Source organism: Akanthomyces muscarius, chromosome 5 (assembly GCF_028009165.1).
Source record: "Akanthomyces muscarius strain Ve6 chromosome 5, whole genome shotgun sequence".
Lineage (NCBI taxonomy): Eukaryota > Fungi > Ascomycota > Sordariomycetes > Hypocreales > Cordycipitaceae > Akanthomyces > Akanthomyces muscarius.
Genome location: NC_079245.1, coordinates 1,158,189 through 1,177,454, shown reverse-complemented (window position 1 = coordinate 1,177,454; position 19,266 = coordinate 1,158,189). Strand labels below are relative to the sequence as shown.

Below are 19,266 nucleotides of genomic sequence, written 5' to 3'. Positions count from 1 at the left end.
TCTGCCTTTTGCATGTATGTAGAACTACTTGATCTCGACGGGAAATGTGTCCGGAGAACGCGCTGACTGTCACTATATCAAGGCGATGCAGCTAACGGCCGACCCGTTCTAGAACACTGTCTTGCCAAATTCGGACGACCGTTCGTCGAACCCTTAAAAGCCTCACGTGGCAACTGCTGCCTGCAGCCTCGTTCCAATTCACGATGGGTCAGGGTGCTTTTTAAAATTAGGGCATAAATGTAATTAACAACGGGGCTTCGCTAGTTTTCTTTTACCTTGCCATTGCTTCTTTGCCCAGAAGAAGCCAATTGGAACCATGGTTGCGACAAGACGAAGCCAGCGGGCACAGGTACCGGTACGAGCATCGGCACAGGTACCGGCGCAAGTCCCGGACCCAGGCGCCTTGCCGGCCCGGTCCAAGCCCATGCCCATGCCCGAGTCCATTCCCCAATCCAACGCTGCCGCTACTAGCAAGACCAATACGCTGAGCGGGTTTCTAGAAAAGATGCCGATAGAGATCCTCGCCATGATCCTCGATTGCGTCGCGGACAAGAGGACCCTCATCAAGCTGTGCAGGACGTCCAAGTTCTTGTACGAGCTCTTGATGCCGCGGGTCCACCGCCGCGTCATCGTGTCGGCGATGCACTACGCGCAGATCAAGGCCATGATCCAGACCGTCGAGCCGTACCTTTCCATCAGGCAGAGAAGGGAACTCAGGGCGCAGAAAGCGTACGCCGGCCAGCAGGAGCGATATCCCACTGGGCAGGACGAGGACAAGATCCCGGACGGGGCGCGGTTTGTGCGGGAGCTCGTTGTCGGGCAAAGCAACCCTGGCAAGAAGCACGACGTGTTTGTGCACCGCTACGTTGAGGAGTTCGTCAAGAACATGACCGCCGTGGAGGTGCTGGAGATTGAGATGCTTCCAGGATCAGTACCTGACTCGAGGTGCCACCCGGCCTTGAGACGCCCGACACCAGATAAGCGCAGCTTCCTCCCCGAATCGCTGCCAATGTGGGACAATCTCAAGTCCCTCAGCATCAACGTGCGAGATTTCCAAGGCGACGCGGCCGCATGCGTCCAGAATGTGCACAACCTGCAGCACCTGTACATCAAGGACGCCCGGTACGCGCACGATAGCCCCGAGGTCGTCCGTGCTCTCCTCCGCAACTCTGCCGCCACGCTCAAGACCCTCCGGTTGCGATGCGCAGGGCTCAACATCCAATCGCGGCCGCTCTTTGACGCGGCCCCCGACGGCGACGGTCGCGTCCAGCGGTACGCCGCCCTACAGGGCATCGACTTCTTCAACTTCTGGAACGCAGAGGAGAGCGTTGACGAGATGCTGCGGGTAATTGACTTTACGCGTCTGTTGAGCATCCGACTCGCGTACGCCGAGGGCGCGTCGGCCACGCTGTACCGGGTGCTCGCGGCGGCCTTTGCCGAGGCAGCAGCGTCGCGGCGCGGCGCGGACGGCATCAAGGTCCGGGAGCTGCTGGTCGACACGTCGTTTGACTACGAACACCCGCACCTGAACAACCACGAGAGCGAGGAAGCGCACTTGGGCGCGTGCTACGGGCTGGTGGCGTCGTTTGGCCAGCTCGAGTCGCTCGAGGTGAGCAACTATGGCATGTATCCCAGTTCGATCAACCCAAGCAGGGCGCCCAGGTACGGGCTGTCCAGTCGGCTCATCGACGCGATCCTGAAGCACGAGCACCTGAAATCGCTCAAGCTGACCATACGAGACGGTACAACCAAATGCCTCCAGTATCCGTCCGCGGACAACCTGACTACCATTATTCGCGGGCTGACGGAGCTGGAGCACATTGAGTTTTCAGTGTACGAATGGGACCTGGTAGGTGACTGACCGACTGACGAGACGCCCTGTGCTCATTCCTCTTCCCTCTTCTTCCCCACATGGCATCATCTAACCCACGGACGCGCTTCCCAGGACGAGCCCGCTCGCTGTCTTCCCTACGGGAAGTTTTCCTCCATCACCTGCAACGCCTACGAGCTCCGCTGGATCCGCAACCCGACCGACCCGAGGTGGATGGAAATGGCCGACGTGACCCGGGCCATCTTGTCCGCCTACCTCGAGTACTCCGGGCCCGACCGCTGGGAGGACAAGATCGACAGACTGCGCACCGTCGAAAACCTCAAGCGGCGGTGGCAGGTCTCGCGGTCCAAGTTCGCCGCGGTGCGCGGCGCGGGCAAGATGCAAAGGGTCGTCAAGGCGGCGCAGAAGATGACGTCGCGGGACGGGGCGAGGGCACTCTGGTATCGAGAAGTCGCGGTGCCGTCGCCGGATCATTGCCAGGGGTACGATACCGATTTGAAGTGGATGAATCAGGTCACATCCTAGGGCGAGGCGAGTTGTGAAGCTTTCGTCTCGGCACGGTATCGGCGGGTAGGTGGGACGGTAGGTTTTATCGCTTTAATCACATTTCGATAGAAATTTCGTAAATACAAGTAAAAAATGTAGATATGAACCTTGCTTAAACTAGCACACCAAGAGGAAAGAATTCGTTGTCCTGTTGGTTTGTCTCTCATGCTTGTTTCCCGCTCAGTATCGACAATTCATTCTACCGGCCAGTCAAGACGATATAGGGACCTGGAGTGGAAGGACCAGTTTCCGGAGATATCGAGCGGGCTATCTGACCATATACCAGCGGACCATATATCGGTGGAACTGCTTCGTATCACAATGTGAAGTGAATAAATATCCATTTTTCGTTAGTCTCTGCGGACCTTCAATAGTTGAGGATGACCTCATTGCCTTATCGCCATCCTTGTCATACCAGGCAGCACTCAGCCCTATCGTGCAGCGTGATTCTTGGTCAAGCCACTCGTAGTATTACAAACCCCACCAAAACATCATACCCAAACAAATTGAACATGTAACGCTCTCATTTGCCTTCCGTCTCGAGGGTCTCGACAACGGATGAGACCTTGAGAATGCCATCTTGTAAAAGCTTCCGCCCCGGAATGTATATGCGGTTGCAGATGATGTCGCCACCGGCGCGACCGTCAGCTGGCATCGATCCCGAACAGTTCATCCCTAAAGCGGACAGGCTTGGTGAGTGCTCTCCCACGTACCTATTTCTTGGAGAATATTAATGGGTTGGCATCTCGTTAGAGCAGGCAGTGACAAGGGGGCGCTCGCCACAAACCGTGCATCTGCCCACCAGATTTGACCTCGTCTGGACAGAGTCCTCCGAAGATGCAATGTCCATCGTGTCTACCGACAGCTCAGAATGGTAGCCTGTACAGATCAAGGACGTGAATTAAAACGAGCGCAATCCACTATAGCTAAACGGCTCAAATTTGGGGTATTTTAAAAAGAACTACACAACCAGACTCACTCCGATGGATGCTCATGCTTGATGGGATGTAGCAACATGCTCCGCAGACACATGCGCCCGGTGCCTTCATCACCACTCTCCTCTTCCAAGCCCCCTCTTCCCTTGCTGTCTGCGTAACCCAGCCAGCGCCTCCACAGCTGCTCAGAAAAGTGGCTCTTGTAGTACCAGCTCGAAATGCCGTGCACATGCTCCGTCGCCAAGCTGAAGGGGCCATTGCGGCCCGACGTCGAGTGCCGCTCCCCGCGGTTGAAGTGCCTGTCAATCTCCGAGGCAGGTCCCCATGCGCGGTTCAGATATACCGGGTGCGGCGCATATACGGCCTTGAAGCCATGATGAAAGGCAATTGAGGCGGGAAACATTTCGGCAAACATGTTGTGGTTGTACCGCCACACCTCCTCGTGCATCGCCATGAGAAGGCGTCTGCTGTATCGGCCGACGGTGATGATGGCCGCCCGGCGAGGGAGATCCTCCCAGAGAGCCTTGTCGTACCCGGTGACATCCTGGGCAAAGTACCAGTCTGAGTGACGGACGTCGAAGATGGGGTTGAGCGTAATCAGGTCTGCATCTTCCTCGACGCTGCAAGTACCGTGCTGATGCAGGCAGTCGGTGGGCAAAATAGATTCTCCTTCCTCCTCAAACGATAGTTTTTTCCTCCAGAGTGCATTCAAAGGACCCAAGAGAGCCTGGTTCTGCGACTCCTCCTGCTTGCGTACGGTGCTGGTAAAGTTTTCCCAAGATTTGTGGTACCCTGGGACGTAATACCGCTCATTGTGCTCCCAGAGCAGCTCTCGCGACCGCGCATCAGCCCATTTGCCGATCCGGTCGAGCATCTCATAGTAGTTGCCCAACACTCTAACGTCCATTTCCCAGTTCCAAAAATGATCGTACTCGGGATGCTCCTTCGCAAAGTTTTGAAGCGGTAAGTGAGGGCTGCGATACACGCCGTGGACATCTTCGCCGGTCGGATTTCGAAAGTAGGTTGAATAGTCGCCTGGGTACAGCAGCTTCATCTGCAGCTCGCTCCAAAGCGTGACAAGGCCCTGAAACTCTAACGGAACGTGTTTCTTCAAGTACGCTTCCCGAAGAGTTGAGTCAGCCCACACAGGGTACTTCGTGTCCTTGACTTGCATCAACAAATGTATGGAGTACTCGCCTCCCGTTCTCAGGGATAGCTCGGTGATCATGGCGCGGAGATTGAGAATAAACATCGGTGTCCAAGCGAAGCCCTCGTAGCTGCGAACCACTACCGCCGTCCTGGATTCTATTCTTGTAGACGTGCGGGACTCGTCCGCGATGCTCTCGGCCTGGCGATTGTTGGACTCGTAACATCTTTGCTGTGCATCTGCCCAATTGATGCGCCGGTAGTCGATTAGGCCTGTTTTTGCCCAAACGTGTTCGGCACTTGACTCCTCGGTTTCTTTTTCGAATCCAACACCCCCAAGAGCTTTGCCGTAGCCAAGGCCGTACGGACCGTATCGCCCAAAACGATCGAAGCAAACGTCGTCCCTAATTTTCAAGAGCTCATAAGATCCCAAGACTGGCATAGGCATTCGCTCAGGCATTCCACCATACGCATAAATATCCGGTGCTGGTGTTGTGTCCTCTGCGTCTAGGTAGCATGTTTGCCATGTTTCCCGCGCTGGGTAGGGGTTGTATGGCCGCGGTGTGGGAGGCTTGTCCGTTGGCGAGGCTCGAGCTTCACCATGCCTGTCTAATACAGGATTTCCCGGGCGAGTAATCGTATGTACTCCATTGTAGTATGCGTTTGAGCTGAAGCAGTCAGTACGCCAGTGTTGCGCAGTGCGGTTCCCTCGCCTACTGTGGAATGTGCAGCCATGGCCGTTTTCTTATGTAGTCATTGTAGAGCAGTGCACCAAAGAAAACAAGGCAGATGAACAGGGAAAACGTTCTGCGACTTCGTACGGGGGAGAAGTTGCGCATGGCTGCTGCCAGAACTACAGACAGCCATCAAATGCTTCCTGACGATTTCCATCCAAGTGACAAAAGTGACAGAAAGAAGCACTTGGTGTAGAAAAAGGAGCAAACCATCAAAAAGAGCAACTGGGGTTGTGTGCAACACCCGTCAAAGTAAGTATCCTCATGCAATGAACGGCGCGGCTGTCGCAACGGCCAAGCATCGCGCACGTGGGCTGGGCCTAGAACTCATCATCTCCAGATGCACTCACTGGAGCTGGGATACCAGGGTCTTCAACGAGCAAGGCGGGCCAGGGGTCCAGGCTTGGCCGAAATTAGCTCGCAAGCCTGGGAATGCCAATTGGATAACGTTATGGGGCTTTTTCAATGATTGAGGTAATTGCGCAGCAAGACTTGCCTGCAGGCATCGACTGCGCCGAGCTCTACACGCGGCGCTGACGTGGTCTGGACCTTTCTACCTTTCCCCATTGACATCTTGCAAGAGCTCCCAGAGCCCAGCCCTGTGACTAGCGAGCCCTGTCATCTATGTGCCTAAGTGCTGATGCGGTCGTCTGTGATAGCCGAGTCTTGTCTCGGTCGTTGCAGCTTTCCGAACATTGGTCTTTCAAAAGTCAAGATACGGAGTCCGCGGGCAGGCGCAGCTTATTCCAGTTGGCTCGACGACAATTGGCGGGCGGCGCACCATTGCCACGGCTTCCACAGACTGCCCAATTTAGTGGACAAGCAGTTGCACAGACACCATGTAACTATAATAAGAATAATAATACAGGGTCATGACATATGCCAGAGTTCCCTCTTTCCGGCGACGTGCTTGGCGGCATATCCAGCTTGCTTCAAATGGCGGGTCTCTCTTCCAGGGCTGAAATCGCGATTGTTCCGAGCGAGCTGTGGCGTTGCCGAGCGAGATATGACGTTCTGCCTGCACTCCAGCCTACAATCGCTAGTAACAATACCGAAATTGCTGTTTACCCCAGATCTACATATGGTGAATGTGGCGCATGTTCCAAAATCCTAGGACTGCCAGCCAAGCCTCGGTCGGAACAAGCGTTCAAACAGCAAACATAAAAGCTCTATCAACTCCAGCGGAAAACAAATGTTGGTAATTCTGTACGCAAATTGTACGTTCATTGAACCTCCAAACTATATCCAAACGCAGTCATGAGAGCCTCTCCATTGGTCGCCAAGCTGGCAGCGCCAGCTTTCGCGGCAGCAGCTTGCTTAGACCCGATTGAACGTGTTCCGCTCGTGATACCTGGAGCACAGCCACCTTTTGCAAAGCTGGCTGACCCGGCCCTATCTTCGTTCTCGCTCGAGTTTCAATACTGGCCTGTATACGCCGGTAATGCCACTGGTCAGCCTAATCATTATGTGAACAATCTGCTCAGCAACCTCGGTAACAGGACCGGCACGACGCCGGCCGTGCGAGTTGGAGGTATGAATCTTTGCCGCTTGGACTTCCACATTGATTTGTCGAGAAGGGTTAGCTGTATATGTTTATTTATTCCTGGATGCTGACTTTGCATGGAATAGGCACCAGTGAAAACACGGCGGTCGTCAACACGTCTCTCCAAGTATGGAACCCCGCGCAACTGAAGGAAGTATTTGGACCCTTCGTCACAAGATCCACCACTCTCATTGGCAAAGACTGGTATGCACTCGCCGGCAACTTGCCAGTTGGTACTGAGCTCACTTTCGGCCTCAACTTGTACAATGACTCGCAAGTGGCGGCCCAAACTAAGATGCTCGCCGAAGCGTTCCAAGGCTCTCGTCGCTCGCTCACCAAGGATGTGACGCTTAAGTACATCCAAATCGGTAATGAGCCCAACTTTTACTTTTTTAATGCCACAGAATTCGCAGACCACTGGAGGACTCTTGCCCAGACAGTCATGCGAAATATAAAGATGGGAGGGAATAAGAATCCTGCTTTCTGGGTCGGATCCGAAGTCATCGCTGAGGAATTTGGCCCTCCCTTCCAGCTGACGGGAACCCTGGACGCGGGTATTCTTGATGATAAGAATGTGTCTGAAATTGCTCCTGTTCTTGAGGAACACCTTTATTCAGGGTCCTCAGGTAGAGGTGCTGTTCCTGGTGGACCACCTCCTGGAACACTCATGGACAAGCAGTCCATTCGAGGAAACCTATCGCTCCTCTACAATGGGGTACTGAATGTGGAAAGTTACAACAAAACTTATTACTTGGTATGTCTAGACACGTGATGCGAATTACTCGCGATATTGATTTTTTGCGACACGTCCAGGGCGAAACCAACACCTACGGGAGGTAAGTCTGCATTCAAGATCGAGCAGTCATAAAACGTGCACGTATGTGGCATCATCGGCTAACAAAACTCGAATAGACAAGCGATATTTGGTCTATCGAATACCGGTGAATCGGCTATTTGGACCGTAGACTACATGCTCAAAGCGGCCGCCATGGGCATCAAGCGCGTCTACTTACACAGCACTCCCAACCGCTTGTTTGCCGTTTTTCAGCCCGGATGGGGCTTTACCAACGGCACCGGCATCGAGCGCCCACACATCATGCCCATGTACAATGGGCTTCTCGTTGTCAACGAGATGATTGGCAGCAGCGGACGGTCGAAAATCGCCGAGATTGAAAACGGGAACGCCGGCTTGTCCACGTATGGAGTGTGGGAGCAGAATAAGCTAAAGAAGCTGGTTCTGATCAACTCGAATGTATTTACGGAAGCATCGGCCGCGAGGTCCGCCTTCAACGTCACCCTCGGTGGGCGTAACGTCGGACGCCAGGCCACAGTGAAGCGACTGAGCATCCCATACACCAACTCCACATCTGGCATGTACGTTCTACCTTGCTTCCACTTGCTGGTGATATTGAAAACTGATCTTTTGGTAGCACATGGGCCGGTCAATCCTTCGAAACTGAGAGCGGAGTTCCTTCTGGACACCCCAAGGAGGAAAACATGAACGGAGCGACCGTCACTGTTGCCGCGTCAGAGGTCGTGCTGGTTCAGTTTAAATAGTCGTTCGATCAAGCGTAAAACACGTCTGGCCTGAAGTGCCTGTTCCTACGGCTAAATAGATATTGCTTTGCACTCTTCTTTTTCCCTGGATTCTGGTCCGCAATCGCGTGAGTGCCCATCTCGTCGTAACTGGTGACTATCGAGCGGCATACGTACCAATCGGAGGTCTGCGAGGTAAAAGAGTAATAATTGCCTAACAGGTGGCGGATTGGCTTTCAGCAGACCTGAAGTCGTTTTGTGAGCAGTATGGTAGTGATGCAAGGTTTTGACATTGATGATAGAAGGGTCGCATACAAGGCTTTCTGTCGTCGCCACTCGAGCCAATTGTCCAGTCACGCATATGAAAGCCTATCATAGCCCTTTCAAGGCAATCATAGCTATCTTGTGTCAAATTCGACATGTAATACTACTTCAATTCGATTTATTCACAGCCTACTGGACATTGTCCTTGTCCAGCGCCCATCCACAGCTGCTGCAGCTCCAGCTCGTCCTCCCAGAGCTCCGGCGCCTCGTCAGCTCCCAGCCCTTGAGTCTGCGCCCCTGTGCCCCAGACAACTCCGCACTCAAGTACGTACTCATCCCAGTGAGACAAGAGTTCTTTAAGTTTAGCTGGCTCCTGCGCGGCCAGGTTGTTTGTCTCGCCCGGATCGGCCGCAATATTGAACAGCTCCCATCCATCATCGCCCACTCCAGCACCACCGTGCCGTTCCGCGATATGGACAATTTTCCAGTCGCCTTTTCTCAGGGCGCCTCGCGCAAATAATTCCCATCCGACGGGCTCAGAGGATGAATGAATTGCCCACGTCTCATTTTCCTCCATCTTCTTACCCTGACAATAGAGGGGCACCCAGGACTTGCCACGAATAGAATGCACATACTTTCCCCTGAACTTGGTCATCTTGCGTGGCGCTTCCACGTCGTTGTATGCCAGTCTTTGGAGTTGCTGCGAAGAAGCAGGGAGGGACACGCCTGCCAGGTCCAAGAACGTCGGTGCAAAGTCCATGACAGTGGCGAATGCGCGGCTGAAGGAGCCCGGGGGACTCGACGCTAGAAATGTATTTGCCGGAGGTTTCACAACACATGGTACGAGAATTCCACCCTGAGAGGGGAAACACTTGAAGAGTCTGGATGGAGCGGTTGACGCCTGAGCCCACAGAGGACCAAGCCTGAAGGGGGAGATGTCAGCTTATTCAACGGTCTCAAGAGTACAATACTTTACCTACCATGTAAAAGAATTCCACGATCCTATATTATCGTGTGAATTATTGTAGTATTGGTGAACAGCACGCGTAATGTTGCCCATGAGAGCTAGCCAAAAAGTGTTAGCTGTATGAAAAGGTCAAATAATCGATGCTACATACGGGTTGCCTCGAGTCTGTCCAAAATCTCAGTTGTTAGCAGTTGAATACTAAACACGATATGTCATAACTTACGCGGCGCCTTCTGCACCATTGTCACTCATGAAGACGATAAAAGTGTTGTCATACTCGCCCGTCTGCTTCAGGTAGTCAACAATTTTGCCGACATTGACGTCAATAGAGTCCACCATGCCGGCATAGGTTTCCATGGCGCGGCTAGATAGTTTTTTCTCTTCAGGGGTGAAGTCATCCCACTCCCCAACTCCCTGTGTGGCTGTTTCAATCGTGTGGGGGACCACCGTCTCGTCAATAATGCCCATCTCGACGAGCTTCTTGAGCCTTCGTTCTCGTAGAGCATATGGCCCGTCGTCATACACCCCTTTGTATCTAAAAAGTATGTGTCAGCGATCTATCAATGTTTGCATGCGGTGCGCATGAGAGAAATCACAACTGCTTACTTGTCGCGAAGGGCCTTGGGACACTGCAATGGCCAATGAGGAGCAGTGTAAGGCAAAAACGCAAAGAAAGGCTTGGCCTTTTCGGCTTCAGATCGGTCTTCGAAGTAATTGACTAATTTGTCGGTGTAGTAGTCTGTTGAGTAGAAGCCCGCAGCGTCTTCCGTCGTATTTGGCCGTCTGAAGGGACGAGACTGGTCAGCAAGTCCGCACGCTTCATCGTGGACAAGTTAAAGGACTGCGACTTGCATGTCAACCTTGCCGTTTTCATCAGCGTGGATTGGGCGCCCGCCGATCGGGAATCGCTCTTGAGTGGGTTCCCAGCCGTAATGGTTGCAGCATCCGGGGAGCATAGCGAAAGCTTTCTGGAAGCCTCGCTCCCATGGGCCCTGGCAGGCACGCAGTCCAAGATGCCACTGATCTCAATTTAGCATTTTTATCTTGAGAGTAGATGCGCGGGAAGCATGTCGCGCGCGACCGGCCACATACCTTTCCAGCCATAGCAGTAAAATATCCATTGTCTCCAAGGATTTCTGGCAGGGTTGCTACGTCCTCGTTCAGGTAGCCCTCGTAACCTGCCTTTCCCGACCAGCGCTTGGCCCCTTTCTCGCTGTTCTTGTACTCGATCAGGACGCCGAGACCGCCCAGATGTGCGTCGGTTCCACTAAGCAGCATTGCGCGAGTCGGCGAACACGCAGCAGCGGCATGATGGTTCAGCATCCTGATGCCTTCACTTGCGAGGCGATCGATATTCGGGGTTTGGATCTCGGCGCCATAGCAGCCAATGTCGGAGTAGCCCTAGACATGGGATCGCGTGTTAGCTTCAGTCGTTTAATTTACCCGGGAGGCACTCACAAGGTCATCAGCCAGGATGATGAGAAAGTTGGGACGCCCCGCGGTCCCATGTGAGGCACTTCCCATTTTAAAAGCGTTATTCTCGAAGAACTATCAGCTTCGTGATGAATGAGCGAAGTAGTTGCCGTGCCCCGGAGCTTGGACAGGCTTGGCGGGCTTGACAGGGGGGCAAGGATGCTGGTGCAAGCTGAAAACAAGTAACAAAAGCACAGAGGGATAATATATAGACGGCAAACCCTACTTGTCGCAGATCTTGCTTTAGTCAAACTTTGCCTCGCATCGGCCTCAATATTCGTCCCATATTGCTCGTCGGAAGGCTCAAGTTGCTCGCTCGGAAGAAGTGGGACGAGCGAACCGGCTTGTGGCTTGTGAGAGGTCCATCGCCACCGAGAGGCGGCCTATGAGCTACAAAAGTGAGAGTGGTGGCTTCAGCCTTCCGAGCGAGGTTTGTATTTGCCGAGGCTTCTGCCCAATCTCGCTCGGATCACGCCTTCTGAGTGTAAGTTGATGTCGTGACAACTACTCGACTCTGCACTTTCAGCACATCCCCATATTATGTCGTGCCTCCCTCGGGGCCATCATTGACAGATGGCTTCGATCCCTGTATTGGTCTTCCAAACAAGACAACTGTGCTCGTTTCATTCTATTGATTGAGCCTTTATCTACCTTTTTTTCTGCACGCGGCGGGCATCAACAACTTCATCCGCATCGATGGCGAAACCCCAGTCTTCGTGGTCTTTGATGACCCCCATGCTGCTTTTCTCCTGCTTTTGTCTGTTGACAGGTGATATGCTTTTCGGATACGACACGGCCAGCTTTGGCGGCATCCTGGCCAACCCGGTACGTGTGCTTTATACTGCTTGTGGCAAAACGGAGTGCTCATGGGAACAACTGCTGACCTTTTCCGTCCGCACTAGGGCTTTGTTCGGCAGTTTGGCGCCTATAATTCTCAGAAGAAAACCTATGCTTTTGATTCCTTTCATGTGTCCCTTCTTTCGTCTCTTCCATTTATTGGCAAGTTTATCGGCTGTCTGGTGGCCGGTCCGGCTATCGAAAAGTTTGGCCATCGGAGCGTGTTCTTCGCTCTCTCGGTCGTTTCAGTCATTGGCATTATCGGTAAGTCTGAGTGAGAATCAGCAAATCATGGCTCTCAATTTTAACTTCATTTTCTGTAGTTGAGCTTACCGCCGCAGGCACGGGTGTTGATCCTGGCCATTTTGCCCAATTCCTCGCCGGCCGTGTGATCGTCTACATCTCTGTCGGTTTAGTTGAAGTCAATATTACGTGCGTCCCATTCTGGCTTGGAACGATGCACTCCAGTAGTGCTGACAACGCGATGCAGTACCTACCAGGCCGAAATTGTCCCCGCGCCGTTCCGCGGCTTTGTCGTCATCTCTCTCCAGCTGTTCCTGAACGCAGGCACCGTCCTTGCTACCGGAGTCAACAAAGCGTTCGCAAACGTGGGTGATTCCGTTGGCTGGAAGACGGTGACTGGTGTTCAGTTTGTATTTCCAGTCCGTAAGTACTCGGCTGCAGACTACCCTGTGCACTCGTCTACAATGCTCACACATCTTACATGTAGTGATTTCGGCATTCACCTTCTTCATCCCTAGCTCCCCTCGCTGGCTGCTTTCCAAGGATCGTGAAGAAGAGGCCGTAGTTTCACTCCGTCGTCTCAGGACCCAGGCAGATGCTTTTGAGGGCCGCTGCGATGCCGAAGTTCAAGAAATCAAGGAAGCCTTGCGAGGCAACGTTCAGAAAGCGCCTTGGGCAGACTTGATTCATGGAAACAATCTGCGCAGGACCATGATTGTCGTCGTGTACTACTTCTTTCAGCAGGTCAGACTTCTGAGCGTTCTCATTCCCCAAACCAAAAGAGAAAGGCTAACCGCACATGTGACAAGCAGACCACGGGTCAAGCATTTGTCTCAACGTACCAGACGACATTTTATAAACAAAATGGTTATGCTGACCAGTCTTTTACCTACCCTGTCGTCAACAGCTGTCTTAGCTTAATCTCTGTCATACCGGCCATGTACCTGGTTGACAGGTTCGGGTAAGGTAGCCATCGAAATGTGCCGGAGATCTCAATTGCTAACTATCCCGGAAGCCGACGAATTACTCTCATGAACTCATTCTTCTTCCAAGCATTCTGGATGTTTCTTCTCGCCGGGGTCGGCCAGAAACCTCACAAAACGCCAACGGAAAAGAATACAATCGTGGCCGCTTTCATGCTTTATGCATTCATGTATAATGTGAGGACATTCCCTGTCGCTGAATTCAAACTGTACTGACTTGTCTGGATCTTAGATGGGTGGCGCTTCTATACCGTACCTTTTGGGCTCCGAAATCCCCAACGCCGCTCTGCGAGAAAAAACACAATCTCTGGGAACCTCATGGAATGTGCTCTGGGGTTTTGCGACCAACTACTCGATTCCATACATTATCGCAAAAATCAATTTTCAGGTCGGCTGGGTGTTTGGCAGCATTGCATTACTGGCATTGATATTTACCATCTTTGTTCTGCCGGAGACAAAGGTAAGACACAATCTTGCCCTGCGTGTCTACGGAATCTCAACTCATACTCACTGTCTTGAATGTAGGGAGCGTCGCTCGAAGAAATGGACGCGATCTTTGAAGTCGCTTTCAACCCTTTTCGACCAAACAATATCCATGCTAAGAGTCGGCTAGGACATCCACAAAGAGATGGCGGCCTCCCAGTGCCAATGTCGAAGAATGACGATATCGGGAGTAAGGACGCCTGGGTGGAGGCGGCACATGTCTGAGAGTATCGTTTCATACGGCTCGTGAACGCTGCGCTCGTCATTGAATAAGTTGATTGTAATTTCAGGTTTCTGTCAAAGCTTCTGCTCAAATTCACTGGCAATTAAATGGAGATTTTACTGATACGTGGCCTGAGGAAGCATCTTTTCGCCTTTCTTTCGCAGATAGTGAATGCATGCCACGATGTGTCAAACTTTTGTCCTAGTCTTACATGTGATTCACTCTCAGTGAACTGCTCAATAAAATCGGCCGAAAGAAAGCTAAGGGCTTTTGGCACGAATCTGCCACTATACTCATGAGTTCTAAATATTTCCACTATAGTTGATTCCAAAACGTTGTTGGATCACCAGTCTGCTGCTGTGGGTGTCCCGACTCGCTCAAGAGCCACGGCCAATCAAAAGGGAACGGCTGTGAGGCCACTTCGTCCTCGGTAAGCCACCAGCAAGGTAGTGTCTCGTCCACTTGGGCTGTGCTAGCGGATACTGGAACTTGGGATTGTACTGGCAAAGTGCTGTCGAGGGCGTGACTTACATCCAGTGCCTCTAGGCGCGGAGACGGCGCCGTTGAAGACACGGCTGTCTCTCCACCAGGCTCATACTGGAGTAGCGATTCGTCAAGGGCGACATTTTTGGAGGAAGCGGCACCTCGTCGCAAGCGTTCCAACTTTGCCCAACGAAAGTCGCGGAAATCGTACTCAGCTGCGTCTTGGCCGACAGGTTGGTATTTTCTGGCGCACTAGTTAGTGTCGTCCAACAGTTGTTCTCAACAGTGGTGGCTCACGTAAGAAAAGCATCGAGGTCAGTCTGGGTGAGAAGCTGTGCACAGTCACATCTGAGAAGCCTGTGAACAGCTTCAATGTGCTGGGATGATTTTAGACTTTGCGTTAATTCACGGGCGCGAGTGGAACATACCAGCTGCTTCACAAATTCCGAACGCGCTGCAAGACTGCGAACAACAGTGAGCAGATGGGGAATGGCTTCCATCAACGCTGCCGACTGGGGGTCGACGGAGGGATCTAGTTCAGCCAAGCGACGTGGCTCAAACAAAAGAACTAATGTCATGCCATCTGTCAGCATGCAAATTCTGAAGAGGAATATTGAAGTGAGGGCATACTCTCTAGTGCGACATACGCCTGAACACCGATTTGCGGATCGAAGGCGATGTTAGCCTTGAGGCCCTCGGAGATGAGACCTGCGATAGGTAGAGCGTGCGATATGCGGTTCTGCCGCACTGGAGGTATCAATTCTGCTTTTGCAGCATCTCGCTGATATATCTGAAGGGCGGCACGACCAATGATTATAAAGAGGTTATGTCGTATGACGTGTAGGAGGATAAACGTGGTGAGCTGGTCCCGGTGCAGAAACATGTTGTCCGAATTGAAGTGAAAGCGGGTAGGCAGTGACGCAATTACGTCCTTCACGTCGGCTTCGAGGGTCGTCAGCTCTACTGATAATTGATCAACACTCTTCTCCATATGCGAAGCCCGAAACGCAAAATGCAGAGCACGGCGACGTGCAGCTGCGGTTCGGAGGAGGAATGCAGACATGCCAAGATGCGCACCCTCAGCGAGATCGCTGGCTGTATCAAGAGGTTGAGAAATTTTGTTCAAAGAAGACTCGCCGACCACTGTCTCATTGCTTAGGAATCTCGTCTCATCGCACGGGAGCTGTAGACGATATGCATTTTCGTCCACAATGTGAAAGCCGTAGCGTCCTCCGTCGACGATGGTGTCAATGTAGAATGTAGACCATGCAACTCGCCGAAGGGCTTCGCTGGTAAGAAGAGGAGATAAGCGTGCATTTGCAGACAGGTTTGCCGGATAAGTCCTGTCGAAATTTTGTAGCGACATCATCTGCATCATTCTGAACGGCTTTGTTAGATCTCATCGGCAGTCCTCAATCGAGCCCATGGGCGCTTTGTTGCGCATTAGCGTTATGCATACCTCGTACACTCCGCACCGAGCAACCAAGCAGATGTGAAATTCCCGCGATTGAGATCATAGTGTTGAGCGAGTAGCAGCGTCTGGTGAAGGAGTTAGTTTCCTTCCAATGTGCGTGTAAAGTCTCGTCTATATCACATACCATGAGCTGAATTACACCAAATCCCTGGTGAATGCGCGGACGCACCGCTTCAATCGCGGCGTCGGCCCAGGCGTCGGCCCGCCTCAAAGTCTGCTTCGTTGGCTCAGAAGCAAACCTGAGAGAGTCAGTATAGGTAAAAAAGACACCAAATGGACCAGGAACGTTGGGAAATTTACCTCACCGCATTTGCGATCATTACCAGAGTCAACTCTCGAGGGGCTTTGCGTTTTGCTAGCAGGCGATTAAAGTGAAGCTGATGAACAAAAGTAAAAAATCCAAAGTCTTTGTTGATGGGTGAGCAAAGGACAAACTGGTGACGCGAGTTCAGCTCGGCGCACTTACGATGAACAGATGAAAAATACAGATTGACGAGATCCTGCAGTTCGTTGCCCGAAGGCAGTTCACTTGAAGCTGTCGTTTGCTCCAATGCGGTGGTAAGAACTCGGGGATGTAGTAATTGGTCAACTGCAGGCGAATTGCTCTCCGTAACAGATCTGTCTGTTGATGACGGCGCAGGTTGAGATGCAGACTGTGGGCTTGCGACTGCCGCAGCGGATGTTGCAATAGAGCAAGAACGGTCGGCTCCAGGAGCGTGGCCTCTCTGGCTCCGTACGCAGCTGAGACGGAGTCGGATGCATCTCGTACAATTGTCGAAAACGTCTCCCTCGCACTTGAGCTAATCGGTTCATCTTAGAACTGGTTCTGATGCAAGTAGCGACGGAGCAGCGGTATACCTTTTTCGTCTTGCATGCGTCACACGCGGTAGCATTTGGTCTTCTTGGGGGCCTGGCTCGCGTGTCCTCAACTTGTAGCCATTCGCAATGTCTGTCCCCTCTCCGGCATTGGGTACATGTCGGCTTCACCTCGTCGCACTTGACCTAAGTATGTTAGAATGAAACCAAACTCGAGATGCCTGTCATTGACCGGCGACGTAACCTGGAACATGCGCAGCGGGTTACCTTTCTATTTCTGCAGGTGCGGCATCCTGTGCGAGTGCGGCGGATGGACGTTTTTTCTTTGCCAGGTACGTCGCTCATTGGTTTAGTGAAGGACAAGCAAGACTTTAGTGCTGAGACAGAGCTTGTGCGGGAACTACGCAGCTTCAAATACACCCACGACGGGAGGAGTCCCTGTAGCTGTCGGCGTTCAGGGGAGAATGCCCCGAAGGCGCAACAGGACAAGCCCAGCTCATCATTGCTGGAGCGGGGTTACTGGGCAACCTGGGGTATAGCGTAAACGCCATCTTCAGCGTGGGGTTTGGGGTAATTAGCTGGGGAACTTGGCCCTGACAGAAACAGTTCCCATTTTGTTCTATAACAGAGTTGCCCAAACTCCGAGTGGCCATTAATAGTGTCGCACTATATATACTTTAGCATTTACTAGAACGTATTTTGTCTAGGCTATCATTGTTTAGATTGTCTAATGCTCGCCACGGGAAGCTAGCTGATAGGTTGACACCACCTAGGCTCGGAGACTGTGGTATTGGGGCGGTAACTAATTGTGTTAGCCTATTCGCTGTGTGGGCTGGCACTAGGAAAGCCGGAGAATTTTGTTCAGGTTGCTATTCTTGTAGTAAGCGACGAGGTAAAGCGGATTGCGGCACTTGCCTGACGATTATGAGCGACTGCTTATTTTGCGCAGGCTTTGTTTTTCTTACACGTGAGAAGCCTGTGGGCTTGGTGCTAAACCGGGCAGTCTCAGGTAATTCAGAAGGCCTGTCATAGCTAGTAGCATCCATGTTCTTGTACAAGTCTCTCCGCAGGTCAATCAAACTTCTTAAATAAATTAAAGAAAATATCTCGCTTCTAAACTCGTTGTATATCGGCAGTACACTTCTTGTGCTGTAACTGAATTCCTCCCTCTGCGCCGCCGTATTCTTGCGCATCAGCAGGAGCAAATGAAACTAGCCAAACAGCGCATCAGACAATCAAGCAGCTGCCTGGTGAGAGCCTTCGTCCTTGATTTTGTGAGGATAGCCTACTGCTGGCTCATAGCCACTTGCTGGTTCCTGGTGGATGCACAGGCTCTCCAACCAGCGTGCAAAGCGAACCGAGGGAACATCGACAAAGCGCCAAAAGATGTCGCTAATCCAGAGTGTGAACGGCGCAAGCATGGCGAACCCAATGGCCCACGCTATTGTTGTTTGCCACATCCCGGCCGTTTTTGTCCCGTCAACCAGAGCCCAAGCCGTGGGCAAGATACGCCACTCCAAAATGCCTTGCATCGGGCCATGCATCAAGTAGAGAGAAAAACTAATGTCGCCTAGGTATTGCGCTATTGGCGTAACAAAAAGGTTCTGTATTGGCTGTATTTGGTGCGCTGCCATGACAATCTGGACAGCCCCCAGAGCATACCAGGGGAATATCAAGACGTTGCCACCAATCGACCAAAAAGGATCCGGGGTATTTCTGTAGAGAAATGAGAATCCAGTTTGAACTGTCACGTCGCCATTGGGCCAGCCGGCCACAAAGAGAGCAAACATGAGGTTGACAAGGAGGAAAATGACAAGGATGATGCGTTTGACAGAAGCGGAGTTTGACCGAGGAAGTAACGGTCCCTCAACCATGGCATTCTTTTCGTTTTGGATGAGGGTAAACTCGGCAATAATCATGCCGGCAGTAAATTCCGCGGGACCCCAGCGGCCATACCTCATGCAGTAGTAGACGAACACGAACAAAAAGCCAAGACGCAAGGGGGTCCTCATACGGCTCGTGCCCATGAGTATGACAAACAACAGCATCGAGTGCGAAAACTCAATGCCAATCGTCCACAGGTGGACATCATAGCGGGGATACCAAAGCACATCCCAGCTCCAGCTATCGGTGATCTGGCCGATGGCTTTCCACCAGTCCCAAATGTTCTCGGCAAGGGTCGGAAGAGCGCCGCTTGTGATGCCCACGTAGCACACGGTCATGACGAAGAGCGTAGAGGCCATTACCGGGAGGAACAGACGAAAACCGCGCCGGAAGATGCTGCTGGCCAACGCTTCGTGGAGCTCGTGGTACTTTCGTGCACGCATGAGTCTCAGAGGCTTGTAAGAGAGAGCAAATCCCGAAATCACAAAGAAAATGTGCACCATAGGCAGGCCGCAGAAGATGACGCGAACAAACGGGAGCTGCACCGGAGACGACCATTCGACGAGTTCATGGTCGCCGTAGGAGCGTTGGAACCGCACAAAGTTCATCGCGGTGTAGTGGTTCACGTAAACGGTGAAAGCGGCTACGCCACGCAGGCCGTCCAGCCATGAGGTCGGCGATATGCGTCGTGGCTTGAACTCGCCTGGTCGAAGGCGTCGTTGGATAAAAGATGGGAGAAGAGCAAAGAGGAAGGCGGACAACAAGATGCGGAAAGTAGTTTTGGGCCGCTTGAGCCACTCGCGCTCGCGCAGAGAGTCTGCGAGTCCCATCATGGTTCTTGGTGCTTTAGTCTCGATAGTGCAGG

General features: G+C 52.4%; 8 protein-coding genes across 9 annotated transcripts; 4 read left to right on the top strand and 4 right to left on the bottom strand.

Moving 5' to 3' along the window:
- Positions 1-316: 316 nt before the first annotated feature.
- Positions 317-2,356, top strand: LMH87_009670 (uncharacterized protein; the record flags this gene model as incomplete). Its single annotated transcript, XM_056196707.1, has 2 exons — positions 317-1,849; positions 1,946-2,356. 2 exons carry the CDS (start codon positions 317-319, stop codon positions 2,354-2,356), a joined length of 1,944 nt encoding a protein of 647 aa, XP_056053827.1.
- Positions 2,357-2,985: 629 nt separating this feature from the next.
- LMH87_009669 (uncharacterized protein) lies at positions 2,986-3,255 on the top strand (the record flags this gene model as incomplete). The annotated part of the gene is made up of 2 exons (XM_056196706.1): positions 2,986-3,070; positions 3,131-3,255. The coding sequence occupies 2 exons, from the start codon at positions 2,986-2,988 to the stop codon at positions 3,253-3,255; spliced, it is 210 nt and encodes a 69-aa protein (XP_056053826.1).
- Positions 3,256-3,352: 97 nt separating this feature from the next.
- Positions 3,353-5,297, bottom strand: LMH87_009668 (uncharacterized protein; the record flags this gene model as incomplete). Its single annotated transcript, XM_056196705.1, has 2 exons — positions 3,353-5,126; positions 5,176-5,297. 2 exons carry the CDS (start codon positions 5,295-5,297, stop codon positions 3,353-3,355), a joined length of 1,896 nt encoding a protein of 631 aa, XP_056053825.1.
- A 1,152-nt stretch (positions 5,298-6,449) lies between these two features.
- On the top strand, positions 6,450-8,292 carry LMH87_009667 (uncharacterized protein; the record flags this gene model as incomplete). The annotated part of the gene is made up of 5 exons (XM_056196704.1): positions 6,450-6,723; positions 6,822-7,489; positions 7,549-7,571; positions 7,648-8,109; positions 8,166-8,292. 5 exons carry the CDS (start codon positions 6,450-6,452, stop codon positions 8,290-8,292), a joined length of 1,554 nt encoding a protein of 517 aa, XP_056053824.1.
- A 421-nt stretch (positions 8,293-8,713) lies between these two features.
- On the bottom strand, positions 8,714-11,026 carry LMH87_009666 (uncharacterized protein; the record flags this gene model as incomplete). Its single annotated transcript, XM_056196703.1, has 8 exons — positions 8,714-9,458; positions 9,516-9,600; positions 9,654-9,667; positions 9,726-10,037; positions 10,109-10,285; positions 10,355-10,521; positions 10,595-10,903; positions 10,961-11,026. 8 exons carry the CDS (start codon positions 11,024-11,026, stop codon positions 8,714-8,716), a joined length of 1,875 nt encoding a protein of 624 aa, XP_056053823.1.
- A 645-nt stretch (positions 11,027-11,671) lies between these two features.
- Positions 11,672-13,746, top strand: LMH87_009665 (uncharacterized protein; the record flags this gene model as incomplete). Its single annotated transcript, XM_056196702.1, has 9 exons — positions 11,672-11,800; positions 11,878-12,076; positions 12,136-12,244; positions 12,303-12,478; positions 12,543-12,799; positions 12,868-13,016; positions 13,071-13,215; positions 13,271-13,498; positions 13,564-13,746. 9 exons carry the CDS (start codon positions 11,672-11,674, stop codon positions 13,744-13,746), a joined length of 1,575 nt encoding a protein of 524 aa, XP_056053822.1.
- Positions 13,747-14,059: 313 nt separating this feature from the next.
- On the bottom strand, positions 14,060-16,862 carry LMH87_009664 (uncharacterized protein; the record flags this gene model as incomplete). The annotated part of the gene is made up of 11 exons (XM_056196701.1): positions 14,060-14,471; positions 14,525-14,604; positions 14,656-14,795; positions 14,858-15,606; positions 15,687-15,766; positions 15,826-15,940; positions 16,002-16,107; positions 16,168-16,236; positions 16,471-16,501; positions 16,560-16,703; positions 16,785-16,862. 11 exons carry the CDS (start codon positions 16,860-16,862, stop codon positions 14,060-14,062), a joined length of 2,004 nt encoding a protein of 667 aa, XP_056053821.1.
- Positions 16,863-17,752: 890 nt separating this feature from the next.
- On the bottom strand, positions 17,753-19,234 carry LMH87_009663 (uncharacterized protein; the record flags this gene model as incomplete). Of its 2 annotated transcripts, none has more annotated exons than XM_056196699.1 (1): positions 17,753-19,234. In XM_056196699.1, one exon carries the CDS (start codon positions 19,232-19,234, stop codon positions 17,753-17,755), a length of 1,482 nt encoding a protein of 493 aa, XP_056053819.1. The 2 variants fall into 2 exon arrangements, with proteins under 2 accessions (XP_056053819.1, XP_056053820.1); XM_056196700.1 differs by having other exon boundaries at positions 17,753-18,904.
- Positions 19,235-19,266: the final 32 nt, after the last annotated feature.